General features: G+C 46.5%; 2 protein-coding genes across 2 annotated transcripts; one reads left to right on the top strand and one right to left on the bottom strand.

The window, feature by feature from the left end:
• Nucleotides 1–389: 389 nt before the first annotated feature.
• LOC123406263 (WAT1-related protein At3g30340-like) lies at nt 390–8,480 on the bottom strand. Its single transcript, XM_045099749.1, has 10 exons — nt 8,392–8,480; nt 7,609–7,688; nt 5,529–5,731; nt 5,181–5,243; nt 4,833–4,949; nt 4,358–4,763; nt 3,807–3,958; nt 1,222–1,813; nt 841–992; nt 390–638 (listed from the first exon to the last, which is right to left on the bottom strand). The coding sequence occupies exons 2-10, from the start codon at nt 7,621–7,623 to the stop codon at nt 506–508; spliced, it is 1,833 nt and encodes a 610-aa protein (XP_044955684.1). The 5' UTR covers nt 7,624–7,688; nt 8,392–8,480; the 3' UTR covers nt 390–505.
• Nucleotides 8,481–19,718: 11,238 nt separating this feature from the next.
• LOC123406258 (lipoxygenase 2.2, chloroplastic) lies at nt 19,719–23,634 on the top strand. Its single transcript, XM_045099744.1, has 7 exons — nt 19,719–20,295; nt 20,428–20,717; nt 20,821–21,049; nt 21,127–21,489; nt 21,596–21,681; nt 21,854–21,964; nt 22,178–23,634. The coding sequence occupies exons 1-7, from the start codon at nt 19,923–19,925 to the stop codon at nt 23,522–23,524; spliced, it is 2,799 nt and encodes a 932-aa protein (XP_044955679.1). The 5' UTR covers nt 19,719–19,922; the 3' UTR covers nt 23,525–23,634.
• Nucleotides 23,635–24,562: the final 928 nt, after the last annotated feature.

Here is a 24,562-nt window from a genome sequence, read left to right as displayed (position 1 = left end):
AAATCATACACATAATAAGATCAACGGAAAAAAAGATGGTGAAATATGAAGGAAATTGCAATGCATCGGTAGCACAAGAAAGTATTTTGAGAAGGAAGAAGTGCCATTTGACCAGTAATCGCATATAATTTTCCCATATGCATAGGAACCGGTGTGCTAAATGAGCTGTCGGCTCATTTACTAAAATCCCACTATTCACTACTCCCTCCGTTTCTAAATATAAGACCTTTTAGATATTGCACTATGAACTACATACGGATGTACATAGACATATTTTAGAATGTAGATTCACTCGTTTTGCTCCGTATGTAGTCTCCTAGTGTAATCTCTAAAAGGTCTTATATTTTGAAACGGAGGGAGTAGTTTGGTCAGAAGAGAACACTAGCACCAGCTAGAAACAACCTTGTATATGTATAACGTATATAAAATCGGAAGAAAAACTAGATATTATCTGTTTCATTTTCATTGCGATAGCCGATTCCAAGGGTGTAATCTCTCTACAGTTTCACGGCTTGTCGTCAGCTTGTTCTTCGACTTGCTTGTTAGTGGTTGTGGTACAAGCTACAGATGCTGCATCCCTCTTCTTTCCCCACAGCACAAGATAGAGCCCCAGTATCATCAGCACGGATCCTAGCACGCTGTACATGCATGTCGATGTAATGATAATCAACAGGCAGAAATATATGTTGTTATTACAACTCGATTGCTGAAACTATTAGCTTAGTTTATCTCAAGACAACAACAACAACTCAGTTGGCAACAACAATGTATATATGAAACTTGGCAGCGACAATCATCATCGCAAAACGACATGGGGGCTTGAAAATGAGAAGAACATACCTTCCAAGGTAGATTTGCTCATGGAGGAAGAAGAAATCGATGGTGGCTACCATGATCTGGATCATGGGGATGAAGGCCGCGGTGAAGACTGGACCTTTCTTCTCCACGCACCAAGTCATTATCAGGTACCCAGCTCCAGATCCGACTATACCCTGCACATGTAATTTCATTGTAAGATTGACAAGTATTTTTGGTTTCACTTGCTCAAGTTGGTCAAAGTAGCTGCTGTATGTATTGATTGCATAGACTTGTGAAAGCTCTAAGCTAAAGCAATGGCTTTTATATAAGTAAGTACTTGCTCTTTTTGGACAAGTTCCGTTGTTGTGAAGGTGGTACAAGTCAAGGCAATCAAGAAGATGATGGTGATGTTTTTTAGCTTACTGCATACAAGACGGTAATGATCTCCAGCTTGCTGGTCAGCATCCACAGCGACACGTGTCTCTCCATCGCCAACGTCACCGCCCCGCCCTGCAGCGTGCTGATGAAGAACATGATGGCAGTGTTGGAGTAGATGGCCGGGTACTTCTTGGTCAGCTTTGTCTGCAGCAGCAGCCAGAAGGAGAAGCACAGGCAGTTGAAGAGCAAAGCCACGGTGCCCAGCATCCAGCTCCTGTTGCCACTGCCGTTGGAGGCTGCTGCTGCGTGGTGAGCAGCCGGGCCATGTGCGGTGGTGGCCTGGTGCGTCAGAGGCACGCCCTTGTAGAGACTCAGCAGCAGCAAGCCGGCCAGCGATGTGAGCGTTCCGACGATCTTTGCGGCTCCCGCCATGCTCTTCAGCTTCAGCGGTTCCATCCTCAGCACAACGGCGATGAGGAAGGTGAGCACAGGAGAGAGGTTGATGAAGGTTATGGCGAAGGTGGCGGTGGTGTACTGCAGGCCGTAGAAGAAGGTGTACTGCGAGAGCGCCGCGCCAAACACGGCGCTGAAGAAGAGGTACGTCAGGATCTCCAGTGTGAGCTTGGGCCTCGTGCTCCTGCATCCAGGAATGCGATGGCGCCATGCAGTTTCAGTCACCCAGGGAATGAATGCAGATTGTATGTACAAGGGCGCATGGGTTTGCATACCGTTCTTTGAAAAAGGCTATTGGAGCAAGGAAGATGGTAGCGACCAGCTGCCGGAAGGTGACGAGGACCAGGCGGTTCAGCCCTTGCTCCAGTGCCTTCTTCACCAGCGCCGTCAGCACCGCTGAGATGAGGTCGAAGGCCAGCATTCCCATCACTGGCTTCCACTCCTGCACCCACATTGTAAGATTGCAGCTACAAGATGACTGATAAGCTCATTAACTGTCTGACTATATATATAGCCCTGCAATGTTATTCACTGACCAAAAGTGATGGCTCTCATTCAATATGCTATCAACATAATAAATTATTTCCTTTGCCACTCTTGTGACAACTTACTAGTAATAGTGAAGATTTTTAACAATAATCTATAAAATGGCATATCAGTAGACAGTAGGAATCAAATTGGTAGTGCAAACGTGAAAGTAAAATATATGTCCTGATTCAGTCCCTTACCTTTTCTGGTGCCCCGGCCAACATTACATAAGATGCCAACAAAGTGGAGAAAAGACGGAAGCACTGAGATTGCAGAAACTCCCTTTTATGTATGTGGACTAGTCCTCTCACTTCCTAACATCAAAAGTACATCCAAAAGCATCTAAAAGAACCTAATTTTCGCCATTGGTAAAAAAAGGTACCCTGGTATATATATGTCAACCAGCAATGCTATCCTTGAGTCGGCAATACTATGACAAGATGCCGTGAATTGCTCAACTCAAACACCACTACTGAACATTCACGTTTTTGCTTGTTAGTGTGATTTTGCGCCTGCTCAACTGTCATTTTCAATGACAAGTTATGGCTAGTTTTGCATTCCAATGAAGGCGGTAAAACCCACCAACGAGGGTTTTCCGTAATCATTTGGTACACTGTTGAATACTACAGGCAAGGAAAGCAACCTCACCAGGCACCACACTACCAGAAAGTAAAGTGCGCAATGATCACAAGTATGACACTGGCTTATTCAAAGCTGTAGCAAGGTACATATATAGAGCATGGGCCAGGGCAGATAGTTGGAACATTTTAGGTGATTCTTGACATCCCAAAGACTAACTACTAAGAATGCCCTTTCTATACTTCACAAATTTTCTTGCGTCTCCTTATCTTCCTCCAGTCCTTTCTGTGATAAAACAGCAGCTGACGATGCTTCCTTGCTCTTCCCCCAGAGGAGAAGATAGAGGCCTCCAATGACGAGAGCAGCACCTACCACACTTCACGGACAAAAAGGGAAACACAAGTGTAACTTTTCCGTTCTTTTGCCGAAGTTGTATGTCTTAAAGCAAACTTGTCATTTGGCCGATAGTTCTGTACGCAACTTAGAAATATGTCAATTGTTAGTCTGTTCGTGATAGTCGGTGTTGATAGGTATTTACACTTGCAACATTTAAGAAGCATGTCAATTCTTAGTCCTTATAGGTGATAAGTCATAGTACAAGTGTACAACGATATCTGCATCAGAATTTTTTTTAATTATTTTTCAATCTAATTAGGACATACTCCCTCCGTCCAATAATATAAGAGTGTTTTTTATACTATTGTAGTGTCAAAAACGCTCTTATATTATGGGACATAGGGAGTATAATCTGTACTAGACTTTACAACAACAACAACAAAGCCTTTAGTCCCAAACAAGTTGGGGTAGGCTAGAGGTGAAACCCATAAGATCTCGCGACCAACTCATGGTTCTGGCACATGGATAGCAAGCTTCCACGCACCCCTATCCATGGTTAGTTCTTTGGTGATGCTCCAATCCTTTATAATCTGTACTAGACTTTGAGAAAGTAAATTTAGTAAGCATGATTTTTCGCATGATGTGCTACTGAACAACTAAATAGAGTTTATTCTTATTTTGCATATTTCTTTGTCATACAGTTGCTCTCCTAAACTTTTAGTTAAAGCCAATACCTTCCCACGTAAAGCTGTTCATGAAGGACGAGGAGATCAAGGACTCCAGCAATGATCTGAATGAGAGGCAAGAAGCCTGCAGTGAATACCGGCCCTCTTTTCTCGATGCACCAGGTCATAAGCACATACCCTATCCCCGATACTCCCACTCCCTGTACAGCAAAAAGTGCAAAGCTTCAGGTTAAATCGCACTGAACCTGAACCCTTCTTTGTGGCAAAAATTCCTGTTCCAGACTGAATTTACACTTATTTGTGCCAGACCAAGGCATGTGTCTAACTCGCGGGACAATGTGGTCATACTATCAGAGCTGTGAAGAATTGGAATAAGATCTTCTTACACTACCAAATCCAACCCCAAACATCATCTAGAATAGCAAGGTCAAGAAGTTGATGTTAAATAATTCTGGTTTATGTCCAGGCAAGTAGGATTAGATTGCTGTACTGTGTACTATAGAAAGGAATAGATTGGCTGGTGGTCTTTTTTCATAGATAACGGAAGATTTAATTGCTTCTTTACAGGTTGGTGGTTATCTGAGCTATATCTTACGTACCGCGAAAAGAACTGTTGCAATCTGTATACTTCCTCGGAGCAGCCAAACTGAGAGGCGCCTTTGGGTGGTGACTGCCAGTGCCCCTGCTTGCAGTGAGCTGAACAAGGCCATGAACGCGGTGCTGGAGATGACTGCAGGGTACTTCTTGGTGAGCTTCCCTTGCAGCAGCATCCATAATGAGAAGGTGATGCAGTTCAGCAGCAGTAACGCAGAGCCCAGCAACCATCTCCCCTTGCTGCCACTGGTGCCCGTTGTGCCATTTCCAGCGTGTTCTTGGGCCGAGGATGATGCGTGAGTCAGGGCAGCACCCTTGTACAGGCTCAGCAGTATCGCGCCACCGACAGATGCTAGTGTTCCTGCAATCTTCGCCAGACCAGCCTTGCTCCTCACATCTACTGTTTCTGACCTGTGTAACTAGTTTCAGTCTGGATGAACAGTTTGTAACTTGAAAATATGTGTCAATTAAGAAACTGACCGGAGAGGGATGGCGATCAAGAATGTGAAGACTGGGGTCATATTGGAGACGGTTGCAGCCAGTGTAGCAGTGGTATAGCTCAAGCCCAAGAAAAACAGATACTGAGCGAATAGTGCCCTGTATAAACACACATTCAGACAAAAAAGGGAAAAATAATACTCCCTCTGTCCCAAAATAAGTGTCTCAACTTTATACTAGCTCTAGTACAAAATTGTACTAAGCTTAAGACACTTATTTTGGGACGGAGGGAGTAGTTTACAGCACTCTTTTGAATTGTCTCCTGTTCAATGCACTTAGACCAAAGTAGCATTACCAAATTAGGATTCCAAAAAGACAAAGTAACATTACCCAAGTAGCGCACTCATGAACAAGTAGGCAAAGATCTCCTTTGTGAATCTTGGCCTTACATTCCTGAAATCAACTAAAAATAATTAGGACAAATTTCTAGATACTGAAATATATACACTAGTATACAACAACGCAACATTTAGAACACCAAGGAAGAGATACATCTCATGGTTCTGAAAACATCATGCAGTGCACCATCAGCTTAACAGAAGTTTTTAGAGATAAACTTGCAGAGGACAGGATCATGCATGTAGCAGCATATCATCAGCATGAGTTGCCAGGTGCTAAACATCATACAAAAACAACTGAGCAACTGAACTCGGAAGGTCAAGTTCTTCCCCCACAAACCTTTCTTTGAAGTATGCAATTGGGGCAAGAAAAGCCGCCCCAACAAGCTGCCGCAGAGCGATAAGAACGACAGGGTTCAGGCCGCCATCGAGTGCCTTCTTCACCAGCACTGTCATCACGGCAAAGAGCGTGTCGAAGGCGATCATGGCCGCCACTGGCTTCAGCAGCTCCATCCACCCCATTGATTCTGCACAAACCTGGAACTTAAGGCGTCTTGTCACTGGTCCTGGTGGTGGGCACTAACTATCCAGGGGGCAGACTCGACCCTATCTGTCCTATAGTATACACAATATATACAAGCATTGCATGTGCATGTGGTGATGTGAGAGGGCATTATCACAGTCAGGTCAGTAGCTTTATATGCGAGAAAGCAATGCTATTGTAAATGCTAAGCACTGATAATTGGAGCAGGCAGGGAGGGTACACAAACGCAAGTTGAGTGGGGGAATGGTACAAAGTGCATGCATGACTACTGGTTTAGATGGTGCCTGGAATAAACAAGGAATAGATGAGGGCACTAGATCACCTACTAGCTTTATCTGTGTGTGAGAGGAAGCACTGTGGATGAGGAACGGTGAACAGAGCTGCCGTGTTGAGGAAGAACGGCACTACCTCCGTTCCAAAATAAAATGGATAGCGTCGAATAACTGCACATTGCTAAGTCTAGAACACACCTAGCACAAGGAGAGGATGTGTCGCAACACAGATAGACTCTGAGCATACAGATAGGTATTCTCAAACAAGGGTTCTCACAAACAGAGCAGAGGAGCACCTGATCTAATTACAGATACATCCTAATCCAGTGATGCACAACGAACATGTGACTGGCTCAAAACAAAGTTCGCATATACTCTAAGATAGGCTTTGCTACGAATGTTCTCTGATCTAAAGACCTTCCCGATATCCCCTGTTCTTCACATGGTGTCATGTTCCAAGCAAAACTGCAAAAGACAACAAGGATGAGGATGGGCGTAACTGAGCACGAACAAGGATCTGGAGAAATTTTTAAAAGTGGTTTTACAAACGGAAGTCCAACACAGGCAACACTACGCAACACCCACAAGCCAAAACGATAAAACCATTCATGCAGAACATATATAGAAACTGGTCTTAGAGGTTCCCTCACCCAGGTAACGTACTCTTGTTAGATTGTATTCACACATATCTGAATCAGAAAGCATGCATAACCACGAGCATAACATTCATATGAGAGACAGTATGCTGAAAAGGATGCATAACAGCATAACCACGAGCATAAGATTCATGTGATGGGCAGCATGCTTCAGCATACTGCCATGAAACATTGATTCCGTTATACAGCAGCATTCGGAAAATACAAAGTATTGACACTCTGAGGTATATTAGCTTGAGGGCCCCAGTTCAAAGGATAACCACTAGCCATCTAGGTTCTCTTACCAATCGCCGATTCCCCCACCATACTTCTCAACCTGCCGTTCATGCATTCATGCACAGGGGACTCCCCTATTATGAATGTTTCTCCTCTACGGTAACTTAAATAGAAACTTCTATTGAAACAACACAAAACAAACATCATCCTAGTGATCGAAGAACAATTAGTTCTACAGGCACACCTTCACACTGTAACGCTGACATGCTGTCAAGTTTGTTTTTTTTTGCTACACATAATCGCAGTAAAAAAAAGGACAGACCCAGTGCATAGAAGCTCCCACACAAGGTGAGGTCTGGGGAGGGATTTATAGGAACCTAGCCTTATCCCTGCTACAGTGCAATGCAGAGAGGCCGGTTTGAACCCAGGACCTCTTGGCACAAGTGAGGAGGCCGGTTCGAACCCAGGATTGCAGTCAGTTAGATTTTCAAGTTATTTGAGATTCACTTTGTGTATCACGTGCATATGAGAGGCTCAAAGAAGACAAAGCAGAAACATATGGTATGTTACTCAAAGGTATGCTCTTCAGAAATGTAAAGGACTAAACAGTGCAGAAATTAAACATATTCATGCTCTGGAAAGTAAAAATCTAACACAATATATCATACATCATCTTATAAATTAAGTAAGCAAACAAAAAAAATACGGTAAAAACATAAATATTCACCTCACCTGGTCAACCAACATAGCACATTAGCAAATCTTATGTGCTCAGAGTTTCAGATCCAACCATTTCCACCCAACTGCGCTGCCTAGAAGCAAAATAACGCAAATAAACCAAATGAAAACTCAAGGAAGGTTACATGTTCATGTAACTAGGATGGGTGTAGATTTTGTGACAAGGCCACTAAATCAAGCCGAATCTATTGCCAAGTGGAAGAAATAACGACAATAACCATTTAACATAGTTCAGAGAAAATGCATCCAACCAGAATTATTCAGAAGAGAATCTGTACCAGCTAAGTCCAATAGGTCCAACAAAAACTTTTGTCACGGCATTACTTAGAGCTATTCGAATTTAATGAACTTGACCAATACAAGCACAGAAACATAGTTAGCAATTGCCAGGCAGCAACAGATATAGTTATATTTCTGTTCTAGACTTAATTTAGCCTGGCACATAAAGATTTACATGGGCAGTTTTCCAGAAGATCACCAGACTGATAAAAAAAGCAAACAGCTCAAGTATTCTAAAATATCTAGTCGGCCCTTAATCGCATACACATTAATACAGAAGCACATGCTGATAGTGTTTGGATGAATCTTGTTACGCACAAGGTAGAGATGTACTCCCTTCGTTCCTAAATATAAGTCTTTCTAGAGGTTCAACTAATGAACTACATACGGATGTATATAGACATAATTTAGCGTATAGATTCATTTATTTTGCTCCGTATGTAGACACCTAGTGAAATATCTTAAAAGACTTATATTTAGGTACGGAGGGAGTATTACCTACAGTATAGAAATTTCTGTAGGGATAATGGATGGTATTATTATCCCAGACATTTCTTTCAGAAATTCTTCTGAACCGCATTGACTCAAGTCGGAGCATGAAATCGCCAGTAAACGTAGCCAGAACAACCACATTTGACTCCTCATCATAATCATACCCCACCACCGCCGCCTGTTTGTGGTCACTACGCATTCTCTGCGGAAACATTATCTCTTGTGGAATGGTCTTTTGCAGCAGCACCCATCCGACAACACCACCAGTGTTCAGTTTCCTCTCCCAAAGATGGATGCTCAGTCCTGACATTACTGCGAGGCCAAGACCACAACCATTATCCGTCCGTAAGAGCTGAAAGGACCAGATGTCGGTCCAATGGACGTCTGCCGGCCTGTCAATCACACCAAGGGTCTGCCTTTCAATATCAAACACGAGGATGTGGCCTCCATATATCAACCAGTAAACCGCACTCCCAATGAGGATGCTGGGCTTTATCGAAGCGACTCGTAGAGGCAAGCGAATGCACCCGTCCTTCCGCCGCATGTCAAGGCCAACTTAAACGGGCTCAAGAAGCAATTGCCGTGCGCGCCCATCTTCGGCATTGGCACACAACACCGCGGCGTGCCATATCCACAAACCCTTCCCCTCGGAGCTTGCGGATCTCCGGTGGAAAAGGCACGACGTGGTGCTGCTGGCCAGTGAGGGGATCCCACACGACGACCTTGCGCCGGGACGCATTGAGCATGCCGGCAAGGCTGTGGCAGTAGCCGAGGAATCCCAGCGGTCCTGAGGGTTGCAGCTCCTGGGCACGGCGAAGCGTGCCGGTGGGATGCGGTCGGGCTTCTTGCGCGGGAGAGGGACGAACTCGTGCCTCATGCCGTACTCCCACCTTCTCATGAAGCCGAGGAGCGGCCGTGGTGCCTGCGGTAGCGGCCGAGGAAGCGTGGGTCGAGGAGGATGCCGCGCCACCGCTTGCAGACGAGGGAGGCGCGGGGGAGGGCGGACGGCTTCGGAGGGAGGCAGAGGAGGAGGTCCTCGTCCTCTAGCGGGAGCACCGGCAAGGATTGGCGGCGGCGCCGGCTCGTCTGGGCTAGGGTCTGAAGATTTATTTTTTCTAGCAGTAGCTACGCCCGCACGGAGCCCGGCAGGGAACGACGGCCACCACCGCCCCTGAGGGTCCTGGACACGGCCTTTCCGAGCTCCGCCGGCAACGGGCTCCTGCGGACGGCGGGATCGGCGCCGCGCGGGAGTTGGCGCAGATGGCGAACGCGAGGCAGGCTGGGAGGTGGGGCAGAGGGAGCAGGCGCGTGTGACGGCGGGAGGTCGGATCGAAACGCGGCCGGGCGCGGGGAGGGGCGGAGGACGGCGGCCGCCGGCGGCGCCTGGGTCTGGGCAAGCGGGGTGCGGGGAACATGGAGGGGCTATCTTTTTTTCTTTCTCTTTTTCATTTTTGTTTCCACTCTGAAGTATACCTTGCCAAACGGCCGTGTCAATCGGGCCGGCCCGATAGCAATGCCAGCCCGGCACGAGACGGGTTCGGCCCGGCACCCTTTAGTCGTGCTCGTGTTCGACATGCAGCACGTCTTGGACCGTGCCTGGGCTTGTAAGCCGGTCACACCGGTCGACACGTCACGGCCCATTTAATTATATATATTTTTTTGATTTTTTAATATATATATATATATATATAATATATAGCCTAATGGGCTTAAAAATGAACCCATGGGGCTAAAAATATGTGGCCCAGCAGCTAATCGGGCCAACATGTTGGTCCGTTTAATAATTGGGTCGTGCCTGGGCCCTAAGGGGCAGCCCACGGACTCGCATGCCATGGCCCGATTAATAAATGTGTTGAGGCAGGCGTAGCTTCATTTTTTGCGCGTTCGGTGACGCCTTTTGCCATCCCTAGGCAGCGGGTGTAGCTCCAATTCCAAAGTGGCAGCCCAACTCGTGACATGTTAGTTTTTCGTCTTATGTTAGAGAATCTACAGCCAAAACTTGCAAATCCCGCCCTTCAAACGCCCGCGGACACGACCGGTTAGTGATCGGGCATATCAATTTTGATCCCCTCCTCACTTTTTCATCCATGCAGTCACACCTCTCGTATTTTTCCTCAAATGACGGGTCACTTGCACATGATTGATGAAGAAGAAGAGAAAGAAAGAAAAGAATAAATAAAGAAAGAGAAAAGGTGGTCCAGATGGGGTCGCGTCCTACGTGGTGTACTAACCGGACATGCCCGGGCGCGTCCGCGAGCCCTCATGTCGTCCTTATATTTGAGATGGATATGAGGGGTGCCGGTCAGTCCGGACGTTTGAGATTGGTATGAGTGGTCCAGATGGGTCGACTTTTTATGACTAGTCAGTGACCGGCGGGCTACCCAAGCGTTTGAGGCGAATTTGAGGGGTCCGGCTGTAAATGCTCTTACAACTTCTGTTTGGGATGAGCATCCATTCCTGTCTTCTCCTGGCAGTGTTAAGCCATCTTGTGGTTGTGTCATGTGATGTACCCTTTTTTGTTCTTGTTTCAACTTCATCTATATCAACAAAAAGATACACAACCTTTAAGTATTTGTGAAAAGAAAACAATTATCCTTGTGTCCTTCTATATACTCTCATCCTCCAATGATACCGCCAGCCGACCAAAATTTAAGTTTAAATGCCAGTTTTGACATAGCTATAAAATATGCTCTTACTATGTTCAATGCTAAAATTTGGCAAAAGTTTCTGTAAATGCAGTTATACAAATGCAAATCTATTAAATGGAACAATTTCTATCCAAAATGTCGAAATAGAGGGTTAAAACCAGAATTTACGTAAAAAGAAATAACACACACACAGGGGGAGCGAGAGAGAGAGAGAGAGATCTCCAATCATATGCTGGAAGATTGCTAAGAAACTTACTAGGCATTATAGGAAAAAAAAGGCAACCAAGGAGAATGGCGTTTTGGCTCCCGGGAGCCATGGAGGCCGAAATGTTTGAAAAATTCAAAATTCGAAAATTTTAGTTCCAAAAAATCTGAAAAAAAATATACAACTAAACAAGGATGTGATTCGTGTGTGTGTAAAATTTCAGGTCGAAATACTTTGAAATGCGATCTGTACAAAAAAGACAAATTCATGGTCTGAAATGATGAATAGTAACATGTGTTAAAAGGTTTCAGATTTGTCTTTTTTGTACAGCCCTCATTTCAACGTATTTTGTTCTGAAAATTTACACACTTGTGTATTATACCTTCATCTATCTATGTTTTTTTTCAGAATTTTTTAAAATATTAAAATACGAATTTTCATTGAATTTGAAGTTTGAATTTAAAGACCTCCAGTGAGCTCGGGAGCCAAAAGCAATATTCAGCAACCAAGTGCTGAACTTTTTTGGAACATGACAAAATAGTGAATAATTGATTAGGAAAGTTTGTGTAGGAATTGAGAGAACCGAGACTATAATGTATTGTTGATGCATACTATCAATTGTGAAAAGTTCAAGTTAGATGCAATTATATATACCGAAATAGGTGATTCCTACTAACTCTAATTCTCCCATTACGCAACTATGTTAAGAGCAACTATAGCAGAGTCGCCATATGTGCGGCTTCAAAACCATTATAAAGTGCACTGTTGAGTTTTTTTTTTTTTTGCAGGCTCAGCGGCAGATGGACAAAGTCATTACACCCCCATAAATCAGCCTCTATATTTTCCGTCTCATGTGGGATGTACGTTTCAGCAAATTTGTTCACACACACATTGCACACGTTAGTGCTAGAGAAGGCACTACTCACACACACACCAGACATCACACACGCACGCGAACTTGTTAAGAACAAACTTCAGTCAAATTACCTATAATAGTGGGAAACAAGTCATCAAATTCACATATATTTTGCTACTTGAAATGTCGGTAAGTGACATTTTCAAAATATAGAATCACCCTTCAACATTGCTAGCTCCTACTACTGCTAGCTACTCTGGCACCAACGCTCTACTCCTCCTCGTCGCCCTCATGCCATTCTTCTCCTAATCCTCCTCCTCGAGCTCGTTGATGTAGTCGAAACGGTGGTCATCAGGGATCATTAGACCGAGGCTCCAATAGAGGGCATGCTCTTCCTTGACTGCAGCTTCCTTTTCTGAGCGGTGAGTGAGGTGGCTGCGATCTGCCTTTGCTCCTCCCTGTCGTTGGCCGACGATGGTTGCAGGGCCGATGCGCTCATGTAGGTGCTCCTCTTTGCCATGGCAGTCCGCCGCTTCGCGAGCTATTGGAGCGTGCCATCGTATCCTCTTCGGAAGCCTTCTTTTACAAGTTTTATTGTGTGTAAGATCTCTTAATGTAATCATTCTTGTAAACTGGTGGCATATGCAGAGCTATGTACTAGCATGATGTTATTATATCCCAGACTTCCTATCAATATCTTACCTACACGGGGTGAGGATTAAACCACACCGGTTCATGTAAAACAAGACCATCAAAACATCACAATGCAAACCAAGGGCAGGACCCTTGTATTTCGTTGAAGTTTTGAAGGTATCTTCAATGCGAACCAACAGTAGGAAAGATGAGACCATCCCATCAATATCTTACATCTTGTTATCATGGTCTCAAAAGTTACATCTAACATCCAAATCTAATACGAACTAAATTTGTTTTTGAAAAAAAACACACAGATAAAATACTGTATTTAGACCACACATCCAGCAGCTAGACAAGCATACAGCTCGGCTCACTCTTCTTCTACCCAAGAACTTCCTTTCTTCATAGATCGTATTAGATTCAAGATAATTAAGCGTCAAAAGATCAAAATAACCAAACATAGAGCTACATATATGAGGAAAGTCAAATATATCATGCGACACTTAAAAGCCAAATTGCAGGATGAAGAGCTGATAACAAACAATGAAAATACAAACGAAACATTTTATGCACGTGAATTGACCATGAAACAATACCTATAGTTCCACCTTTTTACCCGTATAAGTACTGTCGTATGAAATAAGGATATTAAATGATTACATTATAAATATTATCACCATCCGGATAGAAAAAAAGTAACAATTTAATTTATTCTTAACTATCCAGTAGAGTCTGAGCATACCAACAATATCAAGTCAAATATACATGCACCCGAAGTAATTGTAGTGAATCTGAGCAAAATAAGTGACCAGGATTTCTCACGTATGCAATGCAAAGACAAGGTATATATTACCTGCAGTCCGAAAATTTCTGTAGGGATAATACATTCGGAAAACCATGCATTATCTTTCACCAAGATATCTCAATTGCATAGAGTCAACGTGGATCATGAAGTCGTCATATTCCGAAGACATGAAGACGACATTTGTAACCTCATCATACGTACCCCATTAGAGCAAGTACAATAAGGTACAGTCAGCAGGCTGTAAGGATTAAAATACTATATTTTTGCTGATTTGGATGAGAGAGAAGAGGAGAGAGAAGGGAAGCGGGCGGTGCTTTGTGAGAATGAAAGGTGGGTCATATATGATAAAAGTAGTACTCTTTTATAGCTAACTATTGTACAAGCTAGCTATAAGATGGGCTATAAAACTGCTTATATCCAGCAGTTGGCTATACTATTAACCATGCTCTTATCACAACCAGTATTGTTGCACCCGGGACAAGGAGTTCTGAAAATCGATTTTCCAGTTGGACAGTTTTCTGTAACGCCCATGAAGCACCACCATCACACTCGGATTTGCTCGCCCATAACTGCATGCTTAATTTTGACATGGATAAAACAGCCAGGCCGAGGCGACCAAACTCTGTCACAACACAAGACAACCATCCGTAAGGGCCGGCTGGAAAGACGAGCAATTGGTAGTAGCATGGGCGCCCTCCGGCTTGTGAATCACAACAAGGGCAATGCTTTCAAAATCAAACTCAAGGATACCCCGGAGGAAAGCAACCAACAAAGTGTATCCCCAACCAAGATGCTGGGCATTTCCATGTAAACCATGTCTATGGTTTTTTTCGAAATGGAGGCTGAGCCCCGACCTCTGCATCAATAGATGTTATTAAAAACAAAAACAAGTTTTCAATAAGTACATGAAGTGTGCAGCAAAAATAAAATAAAGCGATACAAGGCATCTTTCTTGCCCAAGCCGGAGATGACAAAATATATAGATGACTAAACACCTATCCTATTAACATGACGTCATCCAAACCGGTTGAAGATACCCTGTGCTACCATCTCCCAGCGGACACATCCAGTAACCATATGCTCCCTGTTGGTATGGAGATAATGTCCCCCCCCCCCCACACACACACACATCAGACTTGGATTCATAAAGACACACGAATGCCTTTGCGCGTTTAGGTTCGTCTCCAACCAGCGTCAATCTAAATGGTCTCAATTTGTAACGGCCATCAACATGATGATCGTCCCTGGCGGAGGAGAGCGCCGCGACACTGCGGACAAGCCTACCGCCGCCTCTGTCTAGCCCACGTGGCATCGGACCCCGTGATGGGGTCCCACACAAGGACCTCATGCCGGGGTCCACGGTCAAGGAGGAGGGCCATGCCGGCAGCCGAAGAAGACCAAATCGTGTGGAGTCCAATCGACGAGGCTCGCCGGAGTAAATTTGTCGATATTTTTTGTGGAAGACCAAATCGTGTGGAGTCTAATCGTGTGAAGACCAAATTTGTCGATATTTTTTGTGGAAGTAACCCAAGAGTGGAGGCTTGGCGTCGTGCTTCGGGTGGTGATCGCGGAAGCGACGGAGGAATCTGGGGTTGGAGAGGATGTGCCGCCAGTGTTTGCAGACGAGGGAAGCGCGTGTGAGGGAGGACGGGTGCGGAGGGAGGATCTCCTCCAGGAGGTCTTCGTCGTCCAGCGGCGGTGCCGGCACCAGCGCTGGCAGGGAACGGCGGTGGCTCATCCGTGCAGCTCGAAGCCCAGCAGTGGACACTGGAGGCCTCCACATGTACGAGAAGGAGAGTCGGTGGCGACGTGCTGCCGTCGCGATGGCAGGTGATGGCGGCGGAGGGTCCCTAAGGGCATGTAGGGTCCCTAAGGGCATGTACATTAGTTTAGATTTAGATTAGATAGCCCCGTCTGCACCAATCATCTGTAGTCAAGAGTAAAGACACCCTATACAACAGTCTTTCTGTATCCTGTCTGTATCTCCACCAAAAATAGGAATCATTGTGCAGCACGGAACGACGGTTGGGTAGCAAATTAAAGACGCCCGCGCCTACAACGGCCGAAGGCTATCGGTAAGGAGCGATTTTCGTTTTCGTGGGCTATGGACCATCTGCCGAATTATAGACACCCTCTTTCTCTCCCTTCATTCTCTCTCTTCCACCTAGATAAAAATCCTACATGTCACTCGTCACAGACGGGTGAGTAGACACCGTTGTACATGTCCTAAGAGGTTGCGATAGTGGGCCGCATGAAAACGAAAACCGAGCCCAATTCCAGCACGGGTGGAGCGATGCGTGCACGTCTAGTTATTCAAACCTAAAAAAATCCGTCAAACAAATTGAAACTTAAAATAAGAGTGTACCTGGTATTGTTATGAATATGAATAAAATTACAGCTGTTTCTAAAAGAAAATCAAGTTACATGGGTTCGAATTTGATTAAACTTATGTAGTCCCTTTTTCTAATAGTAATGCTTGAACATGAACATGAAAAACAATAGATTTGGGAGTTCTTCGTGATCAACAAAAAAAATCATGCATTCTTGAAGATTTCATTTCGGTTTTATAGGTTTAGGATTTTTTTATCAAACAATCTAGTTGATCACAGCATTTGTTTTGCCAATGGGATAATTTGATTGACCAGGATTACTCAGGATGACCTAGACTCACGACCTCCGTATCAAGACGATGCATACAATTATTTTATTAGTTATTTATTAGGATTTTATAAAGTAATATATCAGTAAGTCTAGCCACCATCAATGACAACATGTGCCGCTACTACTATATATCAACTTGATGAAGGGGTGCGTATTGTTGGGGTCGACTGCCCAAACCTCAAACCAAAGCCCAACATCTGAAACCAGAGACGCAAACCAAGTTGCACTCGCCGGGTCTAGGACAGACAAATGGTCCAACTCACTCTTAGCGAGCCCTGCATGCCACGCTGTAAAGGCCACCGCCACCATCTTCCACCGACCCGTCATCAGAGCAGGTAACGATGCATCGAACGTGTTAGGCCCGCCTTCCATGCCATCACTGTGCCACACAACACATGTCTCTACGCGTGTCAATTATCACGCATCCATCACCGAGACCCTACGGTGCCACGCTGCAGAGATTTCACATCATTGATGCATCACATGCAGTGCCACTCAACCGTTGAAACTGGCCATTGGTCCATTGAGCTAATGCACACCTCCAAGAATGACACCCCAATGGTGGAACGACACAAAAGCGACGTCGTCATCCGATCGACTGATCTACGATTTCAACAGAGGTAGGGTATAGAAGTCTGGAGCTTCTCCACGACGATGCCTTCAAGAAGTGGACAACGCGGAAAAGCGCACTATCGCTGGCCTTGGCACCTAGCCGATAGCAAGGTTTTCATCTGGATGTGCTAGATGAATTTCCATCTAGCATTGTGTGCACGAGACGCCATCGATCCCGGTCACCGCATAGCAAGCAGGACACACCGACCAGATCAAATCTGAACCAAGGCCAGACCACGCATGCCACCGACCTGTTCACCAAGCCCTCCACGCTGTCGCCACCGATTCGAGATCTGATGGTCGGTCGATGCATAACCAGCCATCGCTGTACCAAAGGCATGGTCAACAGTCGCTCCGCCACTCACCACGTAGTCCGCCTCATCGCCACCGACCGCAGCCATCGCCTGGTGCGAGGCAGTGTCGGCCGCTGCACCGCAAAGGCCCGATCGATTGTGCCTCCTCATGCCGAGGGGACCTTCAACGCCCTAATTATGCAGGACAAAGGGAGACCCCGCCATCGTCGTCGCCCCCCGGGGCTTAGTCCAGCGGGATCCCCCAACATCAATGGAGTGAGGGAAGCAAGGAGGCATCGCCTCTGACAGCTAGCTAGGGTTGCGGCACCGCCTGAGTTGCTTGAGTGGGGGTGACGCGGGGGTCGTGTCAATGCAAATATATCTCCACAACCCCCTTGTATTTCTCAATTGGCAACACTAAAGTTAACAACTTCTACAATCTAGAAGTGAGCCAAACCGTGGTTGTAGTGTGGACCGTACGATGATCAAGCTGGGCAAGCATATGGCTTGCACCATTTTGTTCCCGATGAGTGGCTACAACACGCGTCTCACATTCAACATTCAAGATCCTTTTAGTTTCATCGACCAACACCGTCAAGGGCGAACGATCGTTCCCTTTGTGCCTAGCATAGATGCATCAGGCGCACTCGAGGATAAATGGTGTGTGGCTCCACTCAGTGGCCATCGCACTGTTACATGATGTCTTTTGGCTAAGCCGCTGGCCCTTAGGGTGTTATTTGGTAGTATCGACGATCGATGTCCGCGGTCTACTTCCATCACCGTTGAAGACATCGGGCTCATAGATGGCTCTTTCAATGGTCTTTGGGCGACATCGATGAACTTGTTGAAGCTGTTAGGGTGTGCGCCGATCTGCCTCATATACGTGGTAGGTTCGGATGCAAGGTGATATTTACGTCAAGCCAATGAGTTTGGCTTGGAGCGGTGAGTTCACTGAAAGTGGGGTCAATAGAGCATGGTGGCTTACGTTCAGTGGAGGTTTTGAGCACATGGCCTTGAGCTTCGAAGTAATAACCTTAGGTATGATCTACAAATCGAAGTCCAGATATTTATTGGAATTATTACTTAGGGTAAAAATCGAAGATGTAGCCTTCATGGGTAGATCTAATAATGGTGACACTTGTTCATCATTCCCTTATATTATATATGAGAACTGAGACTTTTGTTTTATAAGAATGTTTTCCACCGGCGCTCTCATCGGTGGTTGATGCAATGATGTTTATATATTCCGTTGCACACTTGACTTCGCTTTGACATGGTTTTCAAAAGGCACGTTCTCCTAATATGTTTGCGCGTTTGTGTTGCATGTGTGTGCATATATCGTAATCTTGTAGACGGCAAGATGACATTACGAGCCGATGAGCGATGAAATCTAAGTTTGATCTACAAATCGAAGTCCAGATATTTATTGGAATTATTACTTAGGGTAAAAATCAAAGATGTAGCCTTCATGGGCAGATTTAATAACAGTGGCGCTTGTTCATCATTCCTTTATATTATATGAGACGCTTGTTTTATAAGAATGTTTTAGGCACGTTCTCCTAATATGTTTGCGCTTTTGTGTTGCTTGTGTGCATCCAAATCTTGTAGACGCAAGAAAGATGACATTACGAGCCCATGAGCGATGAAATCTGCTGTTCACTGCAAAACGTACAAATTGAAATTAAAATAGACACGGTACCTGTGAAGTGAAGGGAATACAAAATGTTTGCAACCAAGCGAATTTAACCCTTTGGCAGTGGGAATGCCTGCCTAGTTGGGAGGAGCGTAGCGAGCGTGGAACTCGTTTCCGCGCGCGTGAATCTGTGTCCATCTGAATCTGTGTCCATCTGCTGGGAAGAACCAGCCAAAACTGATAACCGGACGTATCGATCATCCACACACAATAATGCAAGTTATTTGTACTGCCCACTACGTTCTTCACGTGCACGTACGTACGTTCATGTGGAATGGGCCGTGAATTAATTGCGGGAATCAATATATGCGCTCCACGGCTGGGCATCCCATAAATATCCAGAAGTATACTCTATCAAGGCGTGCTTGTAAATTCTCTAGATCACCTAGATGGTAATTTATTGGCTGTGAAATAGGCTGAAAAATAACATTCACGTTATGGACGCACACAAAAGTAGTACAAAGGAATACTAATTAGCTACTATGAGTAATTGCAATGCGTCCTAAGCTTTGTCTATTGTGAAAATACACGTGAATTTAAACGTATCTTCTAAACTATGACGGAGGGAGTATATAGATCGATAAATAATTTGACGGCCCATATATAGGAAATCCATGGTTACTCTTTCCTTCCGTCACCCTTTGGTCTCCCTGCCTACTAGTACTAGAACGCAGGTACGTCCACATGCATACAGCGCACGTACGTCCATGTAGACGTTCTCCACGCGCATGTACGTCCATGTATCTGTCGGCCACTTTGCATGGACCTTGTATGAGCATGTGCAGCACACAAAGATACCGGCACGGAGTACGTTTTCCACGCGCACGTACGTCCATATAGGTGGCCCGGGACTGGATGCATGACTACATACTACTCCCTCTATATCGAAATATATGTTGCCCATGTCAAAAAAAAAATTAGAAACAAGAAATATATGTCGCTGGAGTAGCTTTCCAGCAACATGTCTTTCGAATTTTTTTCCATTCCATCCCCATAAATAGGACATCCAGGGGCTCACTCTTTCGGGCACCAAATCCTTCCATCACCCTTTCCTCCCCTTGCTTACTACCACAACGTACCATAGCTACATTCCTCTTAGTAATAGCTAGTTAGCTAGCCACGGCCACAATGCAGACGGCAACCAAGCCTTTGGTAGGCGCACGTGCCGTCCCGTTGAGCCGGAGGGCATCGTTCCTCGTGGCAGAGGCTCGCCGAAAACCGAGCACGAACTCCCGCCGCACCAGGGTCGGCAGCACCAGCACCACCACGACCACCACCACCACCTTAACCGACGTCAATGGGCCGGCCCTCACCACGGTCGCCAAGCCGGGCCACCAGTACGACCTCAAGCAGACCGTCGAGATGAAGGCCACGGTGTCGGTGCACATGAAGAGTTTCTGGTGGTCGGATGAGAAGAAGGAAAGGGCCCGTGATTGGGCGTACGATCTCATTCTCGGCTCATGGCTGACCCTTGAGCTCGTCAGCTCCGAGTTGGATCCAAGTGAGAAACCTTCCTCCCATCGTATTATTGCGTGCGCTCGTCTTCCTCCAAGTTTGTCTACGTAGAAGATGGCTTGTTTTTCTCTCGACTAGAAACATGGCCTAAATGAACAATGTGGTTGTCCGGTTGCAGACACGGGGCAGGAACATGATGTAATCTCCGGCAAACTCAAGCACTCGCGTGAAACCGAAAAGGATTACGACTTATATGAAGCCATCTTTACCGTGCCGGCATCGTTTGGCCCCATCGGCGCCGTGCGCCTGGTGAACTACCACCACACCGAGATGTTGCTAGGAGAAGTCAAGATCTTCCCCGCTGGTGAAGACCCAACAAAGTCATCCGCCGTCACGTTATTCCACTGCCACTCCTGGATCGACCCCTCACATTGCAGCCCCGACAAGCGTACCTTCTTCCCTGTCGAGGTCGGTACTCGTTACACTATATGTTACACTACTCCCTTCGTAAAGAAATATAAGAGCATTTAGATCACTACCGTCTGCTGACCACTTTGCTTACCATGTGCAGAAATCCTACATCCCGTCGCAGACACCCAAGGGCGTGGAGAAGTTGCGCAAGAGTGAACTGGAGGCCCTCCGCGGCAATGGCTGCGGCGAGCGCAAGAAACATGACCGCATCTACGATTACGACGTATACAACGACCTCGGCAAACCTGAGTCCAAGCGGCCCGTGCTCGGCGGCAAGGAGCACCCCTACCCACGGCGCTGCCGCACGGGCCGCCCACGCAGCAAGACAGGTACAAACCACTATACCCCATTGATATATAGATAGATAATTAAACGATGGATGAATGAATCTTGCGGTGTGGTGCAGATCCGTCCTCGGAGGAGGAGTCCCACAAGAAGGGCGAAATGTACGTGCCCCGGGACGAGACCTTCACCGAGCGCAAGGAGCAAGCGTTCCTCACAAAGCAATTGTTGTCACAGCTGCACGGATTATGCACTGGCTTGAAGGTGAACAAGGACATCCTCCCCAGCTTTCCCACCTTGGCCTCCATCGACGCCTTGTACGACGACGACTTCAGGAACCAGCCCGTGCAGCCTGAAGGGGGCAAGGTCAGGCTCATCCTGGATTTGCTTGCCAAGGAGCTGGTTCATCTGGTTAAGCTCGAAGGGGCGGAGTTCGTGGAGGGGATACGTCGAGTCTTCAAGTTCGAAACCCCCGAGATTCATGACAGTACGTGCAGATCCCAAAATCACACCATCGAATACTTCATTTTTGAATGTGAATTCAATGACATAATATTCTTTTGACATATACATAATATGCTTCTAAAATGCAGTGGACAAGCTTGCTTGGTTCAGAGACGAGGAGTTTGCGCGGCAAACCCTTGCAGGGATGAACCCACTCAGCATCCAACTAGTCACGGTACCTTGTTTCTCACCTACACTAAACCAATATATATCAGTTTCAGATCATCACCATATAATTAGACAGACGTGGACATTTTCTCATGCATATTTTCATGTTGAGGTGTGGAATATGTGCATGTTTAGAGAAATAGATTAGCGAGGACTGAATATGAAAACTATGCATCCAGGAGTTGCCTATCGTCAGCAAGCTGGACGAGCTTAAGTACGGCCCGGCGGACTCCCTTATCACTAAGGAGCTGATTGAAAAGCAGATCAACCGTATCATGACGGCCGAAGAGGTGAGAACTAAAAGCCAAGGAACTTCCTATATGCTCCCTCCGTCCGGAAATGGTTGTATTTAGACATATTTTTGTTCTGAATACATCTACTTTTATCCATTTCCGTGACAAGTATTTCCGGACGAAGGGAGTGTTCATGAACAAGTAGTATTCGTAATTAGCTTGTCTGTGGATCATTGATAGTTGACAACACACATATATATATATATACAGGCCGTGGCTCAGAAAAAGCTGTTCATGCTGGACTACCACGACTTGCTGCTACCATACGTACACAGGGTGCGCAAGCTGGACAACAAGACCATGTACGGGTCACGCACTCTCTTCTTCCTCGCCGACGACGGCACGCTCCGGCCGATCGCCATCGAGCTGACGCGGCCCAAGTCTCCACACAAGCAGCAGTGGCGCAAGGTCTTCACGCCGGGATCGGGATACAGCGGCAGCGTCACGGGGTCCTGGGAGTGGCAGCTCGCCAAGATCCATGTCCTATCCCACGACACCGGCTACCACCAGCTTGTGAGCCACTGGCTGAGGACGCACTGCTGCGTCGAGCCGTACGTCATTGCGGCGAACCGGCAGCTGAGCCAGATGCATCCCATCTACCGCCTGCTACACCCGCACTTCCGCTTCACCATGGAGATCAACGCCCAGGCACGAGGCATGCTCATCTGCGCCGACGGCATCATCGAGAAGACCTTCTCGCCGGGGGAGTTCAGCATGGAGATCAGCTCCGCGGCGTACGACAAGCAGTGGCGGTTCGACATGGAGGCACTGCCGGAGGACCTCATACGGAGGGGCATGGCGGTCAGAGGGGAGGATGGCAAGCTGGAGCTGGCAATAGAGGACTACCCGTACGCCAACGATGGCCTGCTGGTCTGGGATGCCATCAAGCAGTGGGCGTCGGACTATGTGGCGCACTACTACCCGTGCGCGGCGGACATCGTCGACGATGAGGAGCTCCAGGATTGGTGGACGGAGGTGCGCACCAAAGGCCACCCTGACAAGCAGGACGAGCCATGGTGGCCGGAGCTGGACTGCCACGAGAGCCTGGTCCAGGTCCTGGCCACCATCATGTGGGTCACCTCGGCACATCATGCCGCCGTCAACTTCGGGCAGTACCCCATGGCTGGGTACGTCCCGAACCACCCGAGCATTGCCCGGAGGAACATGCCGTGTGAGATGGGACCGGAGGAGATGCTCGCGTTCAAGGCGGCGCCAGAGAAGGTGTGGTTGGACACGTTGCCGTCTCAACTCCAGACAGTCATGGTCATGGCGACATTGGACCTCCTCTCGTCGCACGCGTCGGACGAGGAGTACATGGGCACGCACCAGGAGCCGGCTTGGCAAAGGGATGGGGAGGTCGACAAGGCGTTTCAGGTTTTCCAGAAGAAGATGAGAGACATCGCGGAGCAGGTCGAAGAGTGGAACAAGGACGACAGCCGGAGAAACCGCCACGGTGCCGGCGTAGTGCCGTACGTGCTGCTCAGGCCATTGAACGGTAATCCGATGGACGCTAAAACGGTGATGGAGATGGGCATTCCGAACAGCATTTCCATTTAATCAGAATGAGATGCATACATGTTTCATATAGTGTCAAATGTAACACAATTAATAGAACTTATTGAATTCACATTTGTCGCAATAAGAAAAGACGACATTTTTTTGTTACATTTATAACATAGTGAAACTTGTATAAACATCTGTTCTCCTAGTTGATGAGTGGATATATGGTTTTCAGATGCCATTTGTTGGCTGCAACCACGAGAGTGCTTTCCGCTGAGGGTCAGGGCCACACTATCCTCTTGCATGTACTCTTTGGCTATTAGGCTTACGTACCTTGTGCTTTACACAACTTCCTTCAGCTTTTTGCTTGATCTTAAATTCCCACTTGAGCTTTATGGCTTTTTCAATGTTGAAAAGATTCACAAGCTCCCATGCATTATTATCGTGGATCGACCACAACTCTTCTTCCATAGCATGACGCTAACACTCCTTCGTATTTGCGCCTTTAAATTTCGCCAATTCCTTGGTGCTTGCTAGACACCTTCGCCCATTCTTTTTCACCAGATTTTGAAGTACTTCTTCTCAACGATGTAGAGCATGTACAAACATCCATGTAGGTTGCTTTTCCATCCTGGACGTACATGCATGACACAGGAGCTGAAGAAGCTTCTTCCTCCACTCCACAAGCAGCACCATCTTTGCTGCTAGCTGAGCCACCACACGCGCGTGGTTTTTGAAGCTAAGCTTCTTGGCTTTGCACGAGAGCATTGCCTTACTTCTGGGCGAGCTGGACTTGCCCCTCCGCGCACCTCTGAATGGCCTTCCTATTGCAGCCAGAGCTAGGCTAACTAGCGCAGCGCACGAGCCATGCACATATTCAGTTACTGGGCCACCAGGGCAGGTGCCCGTGCCCTGTACTTTCGGTCTCCTAAGAGATAGTAGAACCCTCAAATCTTCAAACCTTTAAAAATAACCGCTTTTTTATAGTTTTCATCGGAAAAACGGCGTAGACTAGAACCCTTAAACCCTTAAACCCGTAAAAAAAATTAGAGGTCGAACCCTCAAACCCCTTCCCAGCCTGTAGAAGTGAGGGTT

The sequence above is a fragment of the Hordeum vulgare genome, chromosome 6H, assembly GCF_904849725.1.
Source record: "Hordeum vulgare subsp. vulgare chromosome 6H, MorexV3_pseudomolecules_assembly, whole genome shotgun sequence".
NCBI lineage: Eukaryota > Viridiplantae > Streptophyta > Magnoliopsida > Poales > Poaceae > Hordeum > Hordeum vulgare.
Note: the sequence above shows the minus strand (reverse complement) of the source record. Positions and strands in the feature narration are given on the sequence as shown.

Bases quoted from the DNA above. Each gene is read 5' to 3' on its own strand.
- LOC123406263 (XM_045099749.1), bottom strand. The intron at 5,244-5,528 runs GTTTGTGGGGGA...AGTTGATTTCAG, and splicing joins ATTGCATACTTCAAAGAAAG to GAATGTAAGGCCAAGATTCA. The intron at 3,959-4,357 runs GTACGTAAGATA...TTTGCTGTACAG, and splicing joins TTGCAACAGTTCTTTTCGCG to GGAGTGGGAGTATCGGGGAT.
- LOC123406258 (XM_045099744.1), top strand. From the start codon at position 19,923: ATGCAGACGGCAACCAAGCCTTTGGTAGGCGCACGTGCCGTCCCGTTG. The intron at 21,050-21,126 runs GTACAAACCACT...GGTGTGGTGCAG, and splicing joins CCGCCCACGCAGCAAGACAG to ATCCGTCCTCGGAGGAGGAG. The intron at 21,682-21,853 runs GTACCTTGTTTC...CTATGCATCCAG, and splicing joins TCAGCATCCAACTAGTCACG to GAGTTGCCTATCGTCAGCAA.